Raw genomic sequence first — 14,651 nt, 5'->3', positions numbered from 1 at the left:
CCTGTACAGTTGCAAAGCTTGTTTGTGATTCTCCAATTGGACTTGGTTTTCAGTTCCCCATCTTTTAGAATCACATATTCGATGGGTGGAGAACCCTAAGGCATTTTGAATTGGAGAGAAAACTGAGTCTTGCTTATCTTTTCTCTTTTCAGTGGTGCAGGAACGTTGGATCCTTTTTTCTTCGTGTTATTTTTTTTTTGTTTCATACAGTCTCCTTACTTTATCCCAATCACTTGATCAATTAATTATTTGAACCACAGTCATGCATTTAGTTGTACTGAAGTACCCATGTTCTATTATTATTCCACATTGGTTCAAAGTCTCACTGGAATAAGATTTGCATGAGCACACATTCATTTTGGTTGATTATCTTACTCTGATGTGCACACAAACATGTGGATTTAGTGATTTACTATCGTTCAAAGGTTTCTATATCACTCCAAATTTCCTTTCCTGTTTTAATGGACATGTGCAACTTTTGGTGTTGTTTTAGGTAAAAGATAGCCTGCGGAATGATCCAAGATACAAATCTGTTAAGCATGAAGATAGGGAGGTTTTGTTTAATGAGTATATATCTGAATTGAAAGCGGCAGAAGAGGAAGCTGAGCGAGCTGTAAAAGCAAAAAGGGAGGAGCAGGTAAAAATTAAATTGTCTTGTACTAGTGGAATGATGTTATTGCTTTAGTATATGTATTTATATAGGAAGCATTCATTATTTGTTTATGCTTGTATTTATTATTAGGAAAAATTAAAAGAAAGGGAGCGAGAAATGCGCAAACGAAAAGAAAGAGAAGAACAAGAAATGGAGAGAGTACGGTTGAAAGTTCGCAGAAAGGAGGCAGTATCTTCATATCAGGCTCTATTGGTGGAAACAATTAAAGACCCTAAGGTTGTTTGTTACACAAGATCTAATAGTTCATTGGCGCTGTTGACGTCAGAAATGATTGCCATTTGGTTGCATATCTTCAATTATAATGGCCTCTAGCCATTATAATTTAGTAGTTCAGTTTTTAACCCGTATGGGTGTAGCTCATTGGCTTAAAGTTTATTTTAAAAATAATAAAATATATATATATATATATATATATATATATATATATATGAGGAAAAGGATTGTACGCTCGACCGTACCTAAGGTTAGGTACGGTAGAGTGCCAAATCACATGGGTCCCACATTTTTGTTGGTCATCTAAACCATTCATTTGCAAGGCCCCATCATAGATAGGGTGTGTACCAAAAATCAGCACCATTGAATCATCCTAACCCCTCCAAAACTGGAGGGCAAAATGGGCAGATTTGTGGACAAACAGTGTCTGTCCATTTTGACCTCCACAAATGGATGGGTTAGGATGATCCTATGGAGCTGATTTTTGGTATGCACCCTATCTATGATGGGGCCTTGCAAATGAATGGTTTAGATGACCAACAAAAATGTGGGACCCATGTGATTTGGCACTCTACCGTACCTAACCTTAGGTACGGTCGAGCGTACAATCCTTTTCCTATATATATATATATATATATATATATATATATATATATATATATGGGGAAAGTGATTGTGAGCGGCCCCTCATATAAGCTTATATGAGGTGACCGCTAAAAACATGGTGGGCCCACATTTTTTGGGTGATCCGAACTGGTCATTTGATAGGCCCTGACATAGATAGGGGGTGCCCAAAAAATCAGCTCCATAGGATCATCCCAACCCTTCAAACTGTGGAGGTGAAAGAGGGGAAAATGGGCGGGTATAAATTTGCCCACTTATCCGTCCATTTTCCCCTCTTTCATCTCCACAGTACGAAGGGTTGGGATGATCCTATGGAGCTGATTTTTTGGGCACCTCTTATCTATGCCAGGGCCTATCAAATGACCGGTTCGGATCACCCCAAAAAATGTGGGCCCATCATGTTTTTAGCGGTCACCTCATATAAGCTTATATGAGGGGCCGCTCACAATCACTTTCCCCTATATATATATATATAGAGGAAAGTGAAGCTACACCGCCGGCTTAAATACAATGGGCCCACATTGTTGTGGTGATCCAAACCATTCATTTGATTGACCCTCACATAGATAGGGTGTCCACCAAAAATCAGCTCCATAGGATCATCCCAACCCTTCAAACTGTGGAGGCAAAAATGGACAAATTTGTGAAGGTTTTTACACGTTCATTTTTGCCTCCACAAATCGTAGGGTTGGGATGATCCTATGGAGCTGATTTTTGGTGGACACTCTATCTATGTGAGGGCCAATCAAATGAATTCTTTGGATCACCAAAACAATGTGCGCCCCATTGTATTTTAAGCCGGCGGTGTAACTAAGTTAGCTACACCGGCGGTGTAGCTTCACTTTCCTCATATATATATATATATATATATATATATATATATATATATATATATAGAGAGAGAGAGAGAGAGAGAGAGAGAGAGAGAGGGAGGAAAGTGTTGGTGAGCTTAAGCGCCCCGCTCACCAAACTTATGGTGAGCTTAAGCACCACAATCACATGGGTCCCACATTTTCTGTGGTGATCCAAACCATTCATTTGCAAGGCCCTATCATAGATAGAGTGTGTACCAAAAATCAGCTCCATAGGATCATCCTAACCCCTCCATTTGTGGAGGACAAAAATGGGCAGATTTGTGGACAAATAATGTCTGTCCATTTTGACCTCCACAAATGGATGGGTTAGGATGATCCTATGGAGCTGATTTTTGGTACACACCCCATCTATGTAAGGGCCTTTCAAATGAATGCTTTGGATCATCCTAACACAGTAGGCCCCAATGTGATTGGGCGCTTAAGCTCACCAACACTTTCCTCATATATATATATATATATATATATATATATATATATATATATATATATATATATATATATATATATATAATGGCCTCTAGCCACGCCTGGCCTTGCATAATGGAGCATACCTTACAAACTTTTTTGATCAGCTGACTATAATAAAACTGATTATTTCGAACTTAATAAATAGTGTTAGCAATTTTAATTGACGTTGTCATTAACTTCCCTAGGCATCTTGGACTGAATCCAAGCCTAAGCTGGAGAAGGATCCTCAGGGGCGTGCCTCAAACTCTGACCTTGACAGTGCTGATACAGAAAAGCTCTTCAGGGAGCATGTAAAGATATTACATGAGGTAATTTTTATTCTATTCTTTTCTAATCTATGGTCTCAAGCATATTAACTTCTGGTTCTGTTGTCACACTGGTTGAATGATATTTTGACAATAACTCTTATCACTTTAGTCCTTTATGCTGGCTCTTCAATTTGCACTGATATATTCGAAATCCTGGCTGGATGTCTCATGTCCTCATCAAAATAACGATCTAGAACTAAATAGAACTCTCTTAGTATCAATGATGAGCTCATCTTCTCAACTCGTAGATGCTTGTGGAGGATGCTACCCATCAAATAAGTGTTATGTTTAGATGTTAGAAGTTGCTCATTGTAATCATTCAAAAAAAAAAAAATGTTACCCATTGTCTATTACTAAAATTGTACCGAGTCCATTTACTTATCCGAGACACCACGCCTGGTTCTAACATTCCATTGCCCTTTTTAGATACTTATTTTCATGTGAATAACGAAAAATGTCACTAACCCTGTTAGCTTTTGCCACTCCCAGCGATGTACCCGTGATTTTCGAGCCCTGCTAGCAGAGGTTATTACTGCTGAAGCCGCTGGCCAAGCGATGGACGATGGAAAGACTGCTCTTACTTCTTGGTCTACGGCAAAAAACCTCTTAAAACCCGACTCGAGGTATTCAAAAATGCCAAGGAAGGAGAGGGAATCTCTCTGGCGAAGACATGTAGAAGAAATTCAGCGAAGGCTAAACCCAACTTCTGAACCAAAGGAAGAGAAGCCGACCACAGAGTTTAGAAGCAAAGTCTCTGCTGATACTATGAGGAGGTCTCCATTGCCGAGGAGAAGCCGGTCTCCACCGCCCAAGAGAAGCCACGGCTGGAGATAACTTCTCAGGTGAGACATTGTATTTTCTTTTTCTTCATCATTATGCTTCCAAAAAGTATTAGATTTGTTTCCCTCTGAGCTCCCCACTTTCTACAAATTAGGAGGCAATTTTGGTGTTATCTTCATTGTACTTTCTGTTAAAGAGAGGAATTGATCAGTGAAAAATGTTTCTACCAGGGAGAAGGTGACCTACTTCACTAAAAGAGGTGAGATATGTATGAATTATATTTATGGATTTAAAGCTTTTGATATTTTTTATGGCACCCTTGGGGCTTGTTTTTGCTATAGCACCCTTCACTTTATCATTCCTCTAAAAAGACATTACAGGGGTTAGAAATAGAATTATGAGAAAAAGCATGTAAAATCTGTCCTTACTTCCTTCCCACCCAGGGGAGGCAACCAACCAAAGCCAAAAGGTACAAACGAAAATATGTTTTGCCATTGAAATTGATGAACTAAAACAAAACCTTATTTATGCGATGAGGAATGCGACACTCAGGGGCTTCCTTTCAAAAATCATATTGCACTTCGGTGACGGGGGCGCCCTTTAATCTGAGTTTGCATGGGCGTCCTTGAGTTTAGCATTCCTCTTATACAGTTAATTTCTAGAAAGATGTCATTGTATCTATGGTTTACTCAAGCGGTTCAAGCCGAGTTCTCTTCCTCTGAAGTTGCCCCTCCTCTCTCTGCCAATAGCATCAAGAAAGGGAATTCTAAACTGAGGGGCACCCTTGCAAGAATGGGTTGAAAGGGCGCCCCCATTGGCTGCAAGTCATGGGGGCTGGGGTGCCCTTTGGGGCGCCCTTTCAGCCCATTTTTGCAAGGGCGTCCTTCAGTTTAGCATACCTCTGTCAAGAATGAAATTGATGAAGCTGTGTTAAAAACCAATCAAAGCATATCTCTTCGAACAATGGGTTCAATGGCGTTTCTACAAAGCTTTCTTTAGCTTGAGAATTTATTACAACAAGCCAATTGAGTGATTTCCAAATGCTTTCCTAATCAGCTCTGTATTGTCCATGTACTCATCAAAGGTAGACAAATTCGATAATCGGGGTTCTCCGAATTCGGACTTAGCACAATAAATAAAAAAGGAAAATAAAACTTCCTGTGGCTAGCTGGCCTTCTTTTCCACTTGTCAGCTACTAGCTCGTGATAGAACACTGTTCTATTAAACATAAAATAATGAAGAAGATGATAGTGGATGAGAAAAACAGGCCTCCAATGAGTTAATTCGAGAAAACTCGACCTCAATTTGCCAACTGCACTAATTGTGAAATTGAAGAATAAATCAGCAAAATAGGAAATCTGGTTCTAACAGCCGGACTCTTCTTCAATCAGCAAATCAATCAGCAAAATAGGAAATCTGGTTCTAACAGCCGGACTCTCTTCCGCCACCATAACACGGCATTCCCGTGCACTTGAAAATTAACCCCAGAATTATTCCTTCAAGCTCGTCACCCCTCCAGTCCTCCTCTCCCATCCTTCTCCTCTCCCTTCCTTCGCCACATGTCACGGGTAAATACCCTCTCTTTTTAATGAAAACGCAACTCCGTCTCAATCTCAAAGCAAAACTCCTCTCCAAGTCCCCTTGAACCCTTCAAATCCTCTTTTCCTCTCATCCCAATTCATACAAACTTTCATTTATGTTACAAACCTAAATGGGCTCGTAACAGATTTGATCTTCTTAGAGTTAGAGGGAAGATCAGCCTATTGATCCACTTCGAGACAAGGATCAGATCCTAATCTACTATAAGACTCCGAAGCAAACTAAACGTGTGGAAAGCAATTCTTAAAATAAGAAATATCTCAACTAATTTATAATATCAGCCAAGTGGGGCCTAAAAACTTTCATCTCCTCCAAAACACAAAGAACTTTCATCTCCTCTAAAACCCTAGTAAGAAAGAAATGGCTCTCTTTTCTTCCACCTCTCGCCATATCCTTCTCCGTAACATCCGTCTTTTCTCCACTACCTCTCAATCTGCTCCTCAAATCTCCTTCCGTCAGAGACTCTCCAATATCCTAGCCGAACCCGACCCTGAAAAAAATTCTCTCTCTCTTCTCCTCCATCCCAGTTCCGATCCGAACACGACACCCTCATCGAGCTCACCGTCAAACGCCTCGCCAAATTCAAAAGCTTCTCCACAATCGAAACCCTAATCGAATCCCAAAAAAAACACCCTAAAATCACCGAAGACTCCTTCATCTCAACCCTAATTCTCTCCTACGGGAGATTTGGAATGCTCGATCATGCGATCCGAACCTTCGATCAGATGGACGATCTCTGCACGCCTCGCGCAGTCATCTCCTTCAATGCCCTTCTCACTGCCTGTAACCAATCTAAGAAATTCGATCAGGTACCTAAACTGTTTTATGAAATTCCCCAAAAATTTAACATTTTGCCCCATAAATTTTCGTATGGTATCTTGGTAAAAGCGTTCTGTGAGTCGGGTTCTCCAGAGGCCGCAATTTCGATTCCCAAGGAAATGAGAGAGAAAGAGATTGAGGTTACTGGGGTTACCTATACGACTATTTTGAATGCTTTATATAAGAAGAGGAAGGTGAAAGAAGCTGAGAAAATTTGGAATGAGATGGGTGAAAATGGGTGTTCGGATGTTGCGGCTTATAATGTTAGGATAATGCATACCCATAAGAAAAAACCTTAGGAAGTACCAAAATTGATCGATGAAATGTTGTCATTAGGGTTAAAGCCTGATACAATTAGTTATAATTACCTGATGAAGTGTTATTGTGAGAAGGGTGACATTGAGGATGCTATGAAGGTTTGTAATGTCTAAGGAATAATGGGTGCGAGCCGAATGCTAGGACATTTAGGACTCTTGTTCTTTATCTATGTAAGAATGGGGAGTTGGATAAGTGTTTGAAGGTTGCTAAGAAGAGTATCAAGAGTAATAAGATTCCAGATGTTGGAACAATGACGAATTTGGTTGAGGCATTGGTGAAAGAATCAAAATTGGATGAGGCGAAAGGATTGATTGGGGAGATGAAGAACAAGGTCCCTGTTAGTTTTTTAAATGTTTTGCAGTGGACCTTGGTTTGAACAAGGATGGTGGGTCTGCTCTTGTGGTTGTTTAGCATTGGATTTTCATTGCTCAGCAGTTTCATGAATCTTAGTTATTAGAGACTGGGAATTTTTGGTTTGAATGAGAATGGTATGTTTGGGATGTGTATCCTTTTCATGGGTCCTGGTGCGTAGAAGTCGGAAAATTTTAAAGATAACTTCAGCTCGAGCTAGTTGAATAAATATATTGTTAACTCATTGTGTTGGATGAAGTATTCCCTTGATGGAATATGATGGATTTAGATGTGCATTGGAACCTTGTATTTGATGCTCCAAGTGACACCATCAAAGAGATACAGAGAATTGAAATTACCATTTCAGCTTCTTTGTTTGTCTTCGCAATGATTTTTTTTTTTTGAATGGTAAAAAAAGTCTTTGCAATGAAATTGATATGGATATTTGATTTTAAGACTCGTAGAATTTTATTCTCAGTCCAAGATTCTGATGTGACTTAGCTAAGCTGGTTTATTTCTTCGCATGGATGTTTTTGGCTTCTGTCCGTTAAATTATAATGGCTTTTTGCCACTTAATCTCTTTTGGAAATGAACTAACATCTGCTGCACAAAGTGTATATTCATCAGTGCACACTTTTTCCTGACTCAAACATGAAGTCTAGCAAAATATATGAATGTGAGTTCCCCCCAGAGGCGGTGTCTGTTTTTGGACTTCTAGACCTTGGCCTCTTGAGTCCCCACACTATACAGTGGGCGGCCGAGATCATTTGTGTCACTCTGTTCTTTTTTTGTATGACACGCCATTTTGTTCTTCTGCTATCTAATTTTGAAGTATCCATTTAATATGGTCTCTGGTGCCATTTTATTCTTTTTGTATTTAATTTTCAAGTATCCGTTTAGCTTAGTCCCTTGTGCCCTTCTCTATTTTTGGACGTTGACAACAACAACTATAATCTGGTGCCATGGACCTCATGAACTCCACTCAACGGACGTGTTTTGAAGCACAGCCGTACCTTATGAAAAGAAAATGAAAGACAACGAGTAAAAGAGTCTTGGCTAGTTGGTCTGTATGACGAATTCTGGCATGGAGATAATGGTGTAATTTCTTAGTTTTATGTCAAGTGCTCCTACTCCGTGTGCTGTCTTCTATTCTTTGAGCAGAAGGGAGCTACCTGTCTTTGTCAACCCACTGAGCATGTATGTGTTGCTTCTTTGAATAGAATCGAGCTATCTGTCTTTGCCAACCCTTGAGCTGGAGTCTCCTTGCTGCAATCTTGTTCCATGAAAGTTTACTAAGTTTCCATACAACCATGTTATGAAAGCTAAAAAGACCAATTTCCTATCATTCCTTAGTTCCCACAACATGGCGCGTGCCAAACGTCACATGGGTTGGACGCCAAATCCTTTGAGAAAGGCCACAGGGTCTTCTTCCATGGGAAATTGATTAGTTTGGGAAAGTAATTCGAGACAACCATCAAGATGGGGTTGCTCAGAATTGGAAGCTCTTGCTCCATTTCCCTCGAGAATCGCTGTGTCTGTTACTAATATCAGTTGGGAGAGGAAGGGGTCTTTGTAGAAGTGTGTGATTGGTTTGGGAGAGTACTTAGAGAAAAGCATCAAGATTGTCGCTGGTTTCGTAATATTAGTCAGGATAGGAAAGATCTCTGTAGAAGTGGGTTTTTTAACTCTTAGAGGAATCCTAGATATATGTAGGGAAGAATACGAAGAAGTTGGATGTCGAATATGAGGATGGAGAATGAGAGCTTGCTCTTTTTATCCTATGGCAAGTTTTATAAGGAATTTTTTTTTGAATGCTAAGGTTTGTAAGGAGTTTATCTACCAAAAAAAAGGTTTATAAGGACTTCTTGTAAGGGTTTTATGGACTTGCATAGAACATTTTCTGGCTTTTGTAAAACCAGTTTGTAGAGAATGTTTGAGTGCAATAAAGAGTAATCCAGATCGGCTATTATGCGGTTAGTGATCAATAAGGTTTTGAGTCGGGAACACATTAGCCACATGTGCTCATGCTGGAAGGGGTATGGTAGTGGTTTTAATAATATCTGTGGGCCTGTTTTGTTTTTTGAAATGGATATGTGGGCCCGTTGTATGCCCAATAAGGTTTGTAGTCTTATTTGAGGAACAAGAGTCCGTAATGGGTGGACTCTAGGGTTTCCTTTTGAGTTATTATAAATACGGGACTGTCCCTCCTCTCACACGTAAGGTTTTTTTTCTTCCCATTGGAATACACATAAGGAAGTGGAGAGAGTAGAAGGCCGTCCTAGTTTGTTCTTCATTCTGCAGTCGATCGGAACCACCCCAAGATCCCACCCCAAGATCGTGAAATCATTTTTGTCAAAGGATCAAAAGCCATAGAGGTATTTGTATTTATCTGGATCTCTTCTTTCGTTTAATTTCTTGATTCACCTGCTTATGATTTGATCACACAATATATTATTTTTAATAGTTCCATTATCAAGCATCATCCATTGTAGAGATTACAACCTTTTCTTCTATTTTTATAGTCATAGCTGTTGTATAGGCCAGTTTCTATGATTTTATTCTTTTGAACATAGAAAGGGGAAAGGGCAATGGGTGTTGAATAGAAGACTCTATTCGTTAATGTAGAGTTGAATGGAGGGTCGTTGTTCTCCCATTCCTCATGTCTTTGCTCTGGATTCTAAGTTAAAGCTTCCGATCTAAGTAATTTATTTTCTCTATGAATGGGTATTTTCCCTTTGATATAATGGTTACTAACCTTGTCTTCGTTTGCCACTCCCAGCAATTTTCTTGTGATTTTCGAGCCCTGCTATTCACCCATTGTAATAATTCAAAAAAAAAAGAAAAAAAAAGAAAAAAAAACTTACCCAACCGCAGCGCGGGATTATGCGGCCCCCCTTTAATGGAATTGTGGGCAGATTGTAATGCTATCTGACGTCAAATCACGTTAAATAAAAGGGGTGCGCATAATCCCCGCGCTGGGGTGGGGTGATAAAATCTTCTCCCCTTTTGCAAGGGTGCCCTTCGGTTTATGATTACTCTCAAACAAAATCCATTTAAAAGAAATTTCACAGGGTTTTGAAATTACGAAAAGAGGGAAGCAAAATCTGTCCTTCCTTTCTTTACTTTCCACCCAGGGGAGGCAACCAAACAAAGCCAGGCAAAGACTTTGAAAACAAAATTATGTTTTTGCAATAAAAATGATGAAAAAAAGACAAAAAAACCCTTTATTTATGGGATTAATTTCTAGAAAAATTCCACTGTATCTATGACTTACTCCCACGGTTGAAGATGAGCTGTTTTTCCGATGAAGTCGTACTCTCTCGGCCTATTACCAAGAATGAAATTGATGAAGCTGTTTTAAAAACCTATTGAGGGAAATCTCTTGGACCTCATAGCTTTAATGGTGATTTCTACAAAGCTTTCTTCTCTTGAGAATTAATTACAAACCAGTTGAGTAATTTCTAAACGCTTCGCTAATCGCCTTTGGATTCTCCTGAGGAAGCTTGTTGTTCTTAATCGGCATTCATTGAAGGCGGACAAATCTTTGATAACATTATTTTCTCTCGTAACCTCATACTTTTTTTTTATAGGTAAAATAATTTCATTAAAAGAGAATGAGAAGGTCGAAGAAAGAGATACAACAAAGATATGATACAATGCGAGATAAAATTTGATTGGGCTTGCGTGAAAAGAAAAGAAAAGAAAAATCAAATGGGTGCCGGACCAAGACCTAGCTGGCCTCTTTTTACAGGAAAATACCGATTAAAACTCGTTTTAATGGTTTGTCGTTTAGAACTCTCTTTAAAATATTTACAGTAAACATACTTAACATGTTTTTTTGGCCAACTTTCCGACTCTATAACTAATATATTTTGTAAATTACAAAATTTTAAAGATGATAGAGTTGCTGCGCTCGAGCGCAGCTACGCTCGAGCACAGAAACAGGATGGGGCCACATTTTGGGTGGGATCCAAAGCATTCATTTGATGGGCCCTTGCATGGGTAGGGTGTCCACTAAAAATCAGCTCCATCGGATCACCTTAGGGTGTCCATTTGTGGGGCAAAAAATGGACAGATTCCACGAATCTGTCCAGTTTTTGCCCCACAAATAGACACCCATTGGTGATCCAATGGAGCTGATTTTTTGTAGGCCCGCCATCTATGATGGGGCCTTCCAAATGAATGGTTAGGATCACCCCCTCCCAATGGCTCCACCCCTCTGTTTCTGTGCTTGAGTGAAGCTGCGCTCGAGCGCAGCAACCCTTTTCTCAATTTTAAAAGTGTTTTTTTTTTTGTGTTCCCATTTTTTTACTACTTTGTTTTTAACCAACACGATATTATACTCGACTTTTTGCCGTCCCGTTTTATGGAATCACGTTTTGGTAACTATGCCGGCGATACTCCGTTTAGCTTCTACAAAGAGAATTCACATGCATTTGAAAAATAACCCCTATTGGGCTATTTTTGTCATTTAAAACAAATATTTCTATTCCTTCCAGCTCCTCACTCCTCTCCTCCATCCTTGGCCACGTGTCAAGGCTAAACGCCCCTTTCATTTTAATGAAAACCCAATTCCGTCATAATCCCAAAGCAAAACTCCTCTCCTAGTGTCCTTAAACCCTTCAAATCCTCTTTTCCTCCCCTCCCAAAACCCTAAAAACTTTCACTTTCATCTCCTCCAAAACCCTAAAAAATTTCATCTCTCCCCAAAACCCTAAAAACTTTCACTTTCATCTCCTCCAAAACTCTAAAAATTTTCATCTCTCCCCAAAACCCTAGTAAAAAATGGCTCTCTTCTCTTCCACCTCTCGCCACAATCTTCTCCGCCACATCCGCCTTTTCTCCACTACCTCTCAATCTCCTCCTCCAATCTCTTTCCCTCAAACCCTCTCCAAGATCCGGACCGAATCCGACCCTGAAAAAATCCTCACTCTCTTCTCCTCAATCTCAGACCGATCCTACTCTTCCCGTTACGCCCTCGAACTCACCGTCAATCGTCTCGCCAAATCTAAAAGCTTCTCCACCATCGAAACCCTAATCGAATCCCTGAAAAAAAACCCTAAAATCACCGAAGAATCCTTCCTCTCAACCCTAATTATCTCCTACGGGAGATCCGGAATGCTCGATCACGCGATCCGAACCTTCGATCAGATAGAAGATCTCGGCACGCCTCGCACAGTCATCTCCTTCAATGCCCTTCTCACTGCCTGTAATCAATCTAAGAAATTTGATCAGGTACCTAAACTGTTTTATGAAATTCCCAAAAAGTTTAACATTTTGCCCAATAAATTTTCGTATGGTATCATGGTAAAATCGCTCTGCGAGACAGGTTCTCCAGAGGTTGCGATTTCGATTCTGAAGGAAATGAGAGAGAAAGAGATTGAGATTACTGGGGTTACTTATACTACTATTTTGGATGCTTTATATAAGATGGGGAAAGTTAAAGAAGCTGAGAAAATCTGGAATGAGATGGGTGAAAATGGGTGTTCGCCTGATGTTGCGGCTTATAATGTTAGGATAATGCATGCCCATAAGAAAAAACCTGAGGAAGTACTGAAATTGATCGATGAAATGGCGTCATTAGGGTTAAAACCTGATACGATTAGTTATAATTACCTGATGAAGTGTTATTGTGAGAAGAGTAGGATTGAGGATGCTAAGAAAGTTTATAATGAAATGAGGAAAAATGGGTGCCAACCAAATGCTAGGACATTTAGGACTCTTGTTCATTATTTATGTAAGAATGGGGATTTGGATAAGTGTTTGAAGGTTGCTAAGGAGAGTATCAAGAGTAATAAGATTCCAGATGTTGGAACAATGAAAAATTTAGTCGAGGCATTGGCGAAAGAATCTAAATTGGAGGAGGCGAAAGGATTGATCGGGGAGGTGAAGAAGAAGTTTCCCGTTAGTTTTTTAAACGTTTGGAAGAAAGTTGAGATGGATCTTGGTTTGAACAAAGATGGTGGGCCTGCTTCTGTGGCTGCTTAGCATTTGATTTTCATTGCTAAGCTGTTTCATGAATCTTAGTTCGTAGAAGCGAGGATTTTTGTGTTTCAATGAGAATGGTATCTTTAGGATGTGTATGCTTTTCATGAGTCATAGTGCTTAGAAGCTTGAAAATTTTCTGTTTGTATGGTTAATGAAGCCTAAGCATTAGATAACTAAAGCTTGAGCTAGATGAATAAAGATATTGTTAACTCATTTTGTTGGCGGAAGTATTTCATAAATGGAATATGGTGATGTGCTATGGAACCTGGAATTTGATGCTCCAAGTGAAGTCCTTAAAGCGGTAGGGAAATTCGAAATTCTCATTTCAGCTTTCTTTGTTTGTCTTTGTGAGATATTTCGTTTTAAGACTCGCTGAATTTTATTCTCAATCCAAGCTTCTTATATGACTCAACTAAACCAATTTATTTCTTGTCATGCGTATTTTTGGCTTCTGTTGGTTAAATGAGTACGGAGTTCTGCCACAATAATTTCTTTTGGACATGTACTAACATCTGCTGCATAAATTGTATATTCGTCAATGCACACATTTTCTTGTCTAAAACATGAAGTCTAGCAAAAGATACAACTGTAAGTTTCTCCCAAAGGCGGTGTCCTTTTTTGGAGTTTATTCTATATTTAAATTGGATAGAAACTTGGTTCCACTGGTTCTTGAAGCACAGACCGTGGCCTTTTTAGTCCCCATACTAATCTGTGGGTGGCCAAGATCATTTGTATTCTGTTCTGATGGTATCTAATTTTTAAGTATCAGTTTTATATGATCCCTTTTGCCATTCCGTTCTTTGTTTCTTTCTTTAATGATATTCCATTTTGTTCTTCTGCTACCTAATTTTTAAGTATCCGTTTAATATGATCCCATGTGTCATTTTGTTCTTTTTATATCTAATTCTTAAGTATCTGTTTAACATAGTCCTTTGTGCGATTCTCTCTTTTTGAACATCAACAACAAGAACTATAATCTAGTGCTATGGGCCTCTGAAACTCCACTCAAAGCCGTGGTTTGAAGCACAGTCTTACCTCATGAAAAGAAAATGGAAAACACTGAGTAAAGGAGTCTTAGCTAGTTGATCTGTATGAGGAATTCTGACATGGAAATCATCGTGTAATTTCTCAGTTTTATATCTAGTGCTCCTATTCTGTGTGCTGTCTTCTATTCTTTGAGCAGAATGGAACTATCTGTCTTTGTCAACCCACTGAGCATTTATACGTTGTTTCTTTGAATAGAATCAAGCTATCTGTCTTTGCCAACCCTTGAGCTGGAGTGTCCTTGCTGCAATCTTGTTTCATGCAGTTTACTAAGTTTCCATGCAACCATGTTATGAAAGCTAGAAAGACCAATTTCCTGTCATTCTTTAGCTCCCACAACATGGCCTAAACCAAACCTCTCGTGGGTTGGACGCCTAACCCTTCGAGAAATGCCATAGTGTCTTCTTCAATGGAAAAATGATTAGTCAGGGAGAGTAATTTGAGAAAACCATCAAGATGGGGTTTCTCAGAATTGGTAGTTCTTGCTTCATTGCCCTCTAGTATCACTGTGTTTGTTAGTAATATTAGTTGGGAGAGGAAGGGGTCTTTGTAGAAGTGGGTGATTAGTTTGGGAGAGTATGTCCAGAAAAC

General features: G+C 39.4%; 1 protein-coding gene and 2 pseudogenes across 3 annotated transcripts in view; all 3 read left to right on the top strand.

The window, feature by feature from the left end:
• PRP40C (pre-mRNA-processing protein 40C) overlaps nt 1-4,257 on the top strand; it is a 34,822-nt gene extending 30,565 nt beyond the window's left edge. For 2 of the 3 annotated variants that reach the window (XM_077390956.1, XM_077390957.1), the window contains exons 14-17: nt 494-637; nt 743-889; nt 3,039-3,161; nt 3,651-4,257. In XM_077390956.1, coding sequence (XP_077247071.1) covers nt 494-637; nt 743-889; nt 3,039-3,161; nt 3,651-3,995 — 759 coding nt within the window. In that variant the 3' untranslated portion in view covers nt 3,996-4,257. The remainder of the gene's footprint in view (nt 1-493; nt 638-742; nt 890-3,038; nt 3,162-3,650) is intronic. The other variant, XM_077390958.1, reaches the window with a different exon arrangement.
• Nucleotides 4,258-5,820: 1,563 nt separating this feature from the next.
• On the top strand, nt 5,821-7,533 carry LOC143886821 (small ribosomal subunit protein mL103 (rPPR7) pseudogene; annotated as a pseudogene).
• Nucleotides 7,534-11,667: 4,134 nt separating this feature from the next.
• On the top strand, nt 11,668-13,364 carry LOC143886331 (small ribosomal subunit protein mL103 (rPPR7) pseudogene; annotated as a pseudogene).
• The last annotated feature ends 1,287 nt before the right edge of the window (nt 13,365-14,651 follow it).

The sequence above is a fragment of the Tasmannia lanceolata genome, unplaced genomic scaffold (assembly GCF_043159265.1).
Source record: "Tasmannia lanceolata isolate RefF3 unplaced genomic scaffold, GAP_Taslan_0.1 ptg000011l, whole genome shotgun sequence".
NCBI classification, from domain to species: domain Eukaryota; kingdom Viridiplantae; phylum Streptophyta; class Magnoliopsida; order Canellales; family Winteraceae; genus Tasmannia; species Tasmannia lanceolata.
The sequence above is the reverse complement of the archived record's forward strand: the minus strand, read 5'-3'. Positions and strand labels throughout refer to the sequence as shown.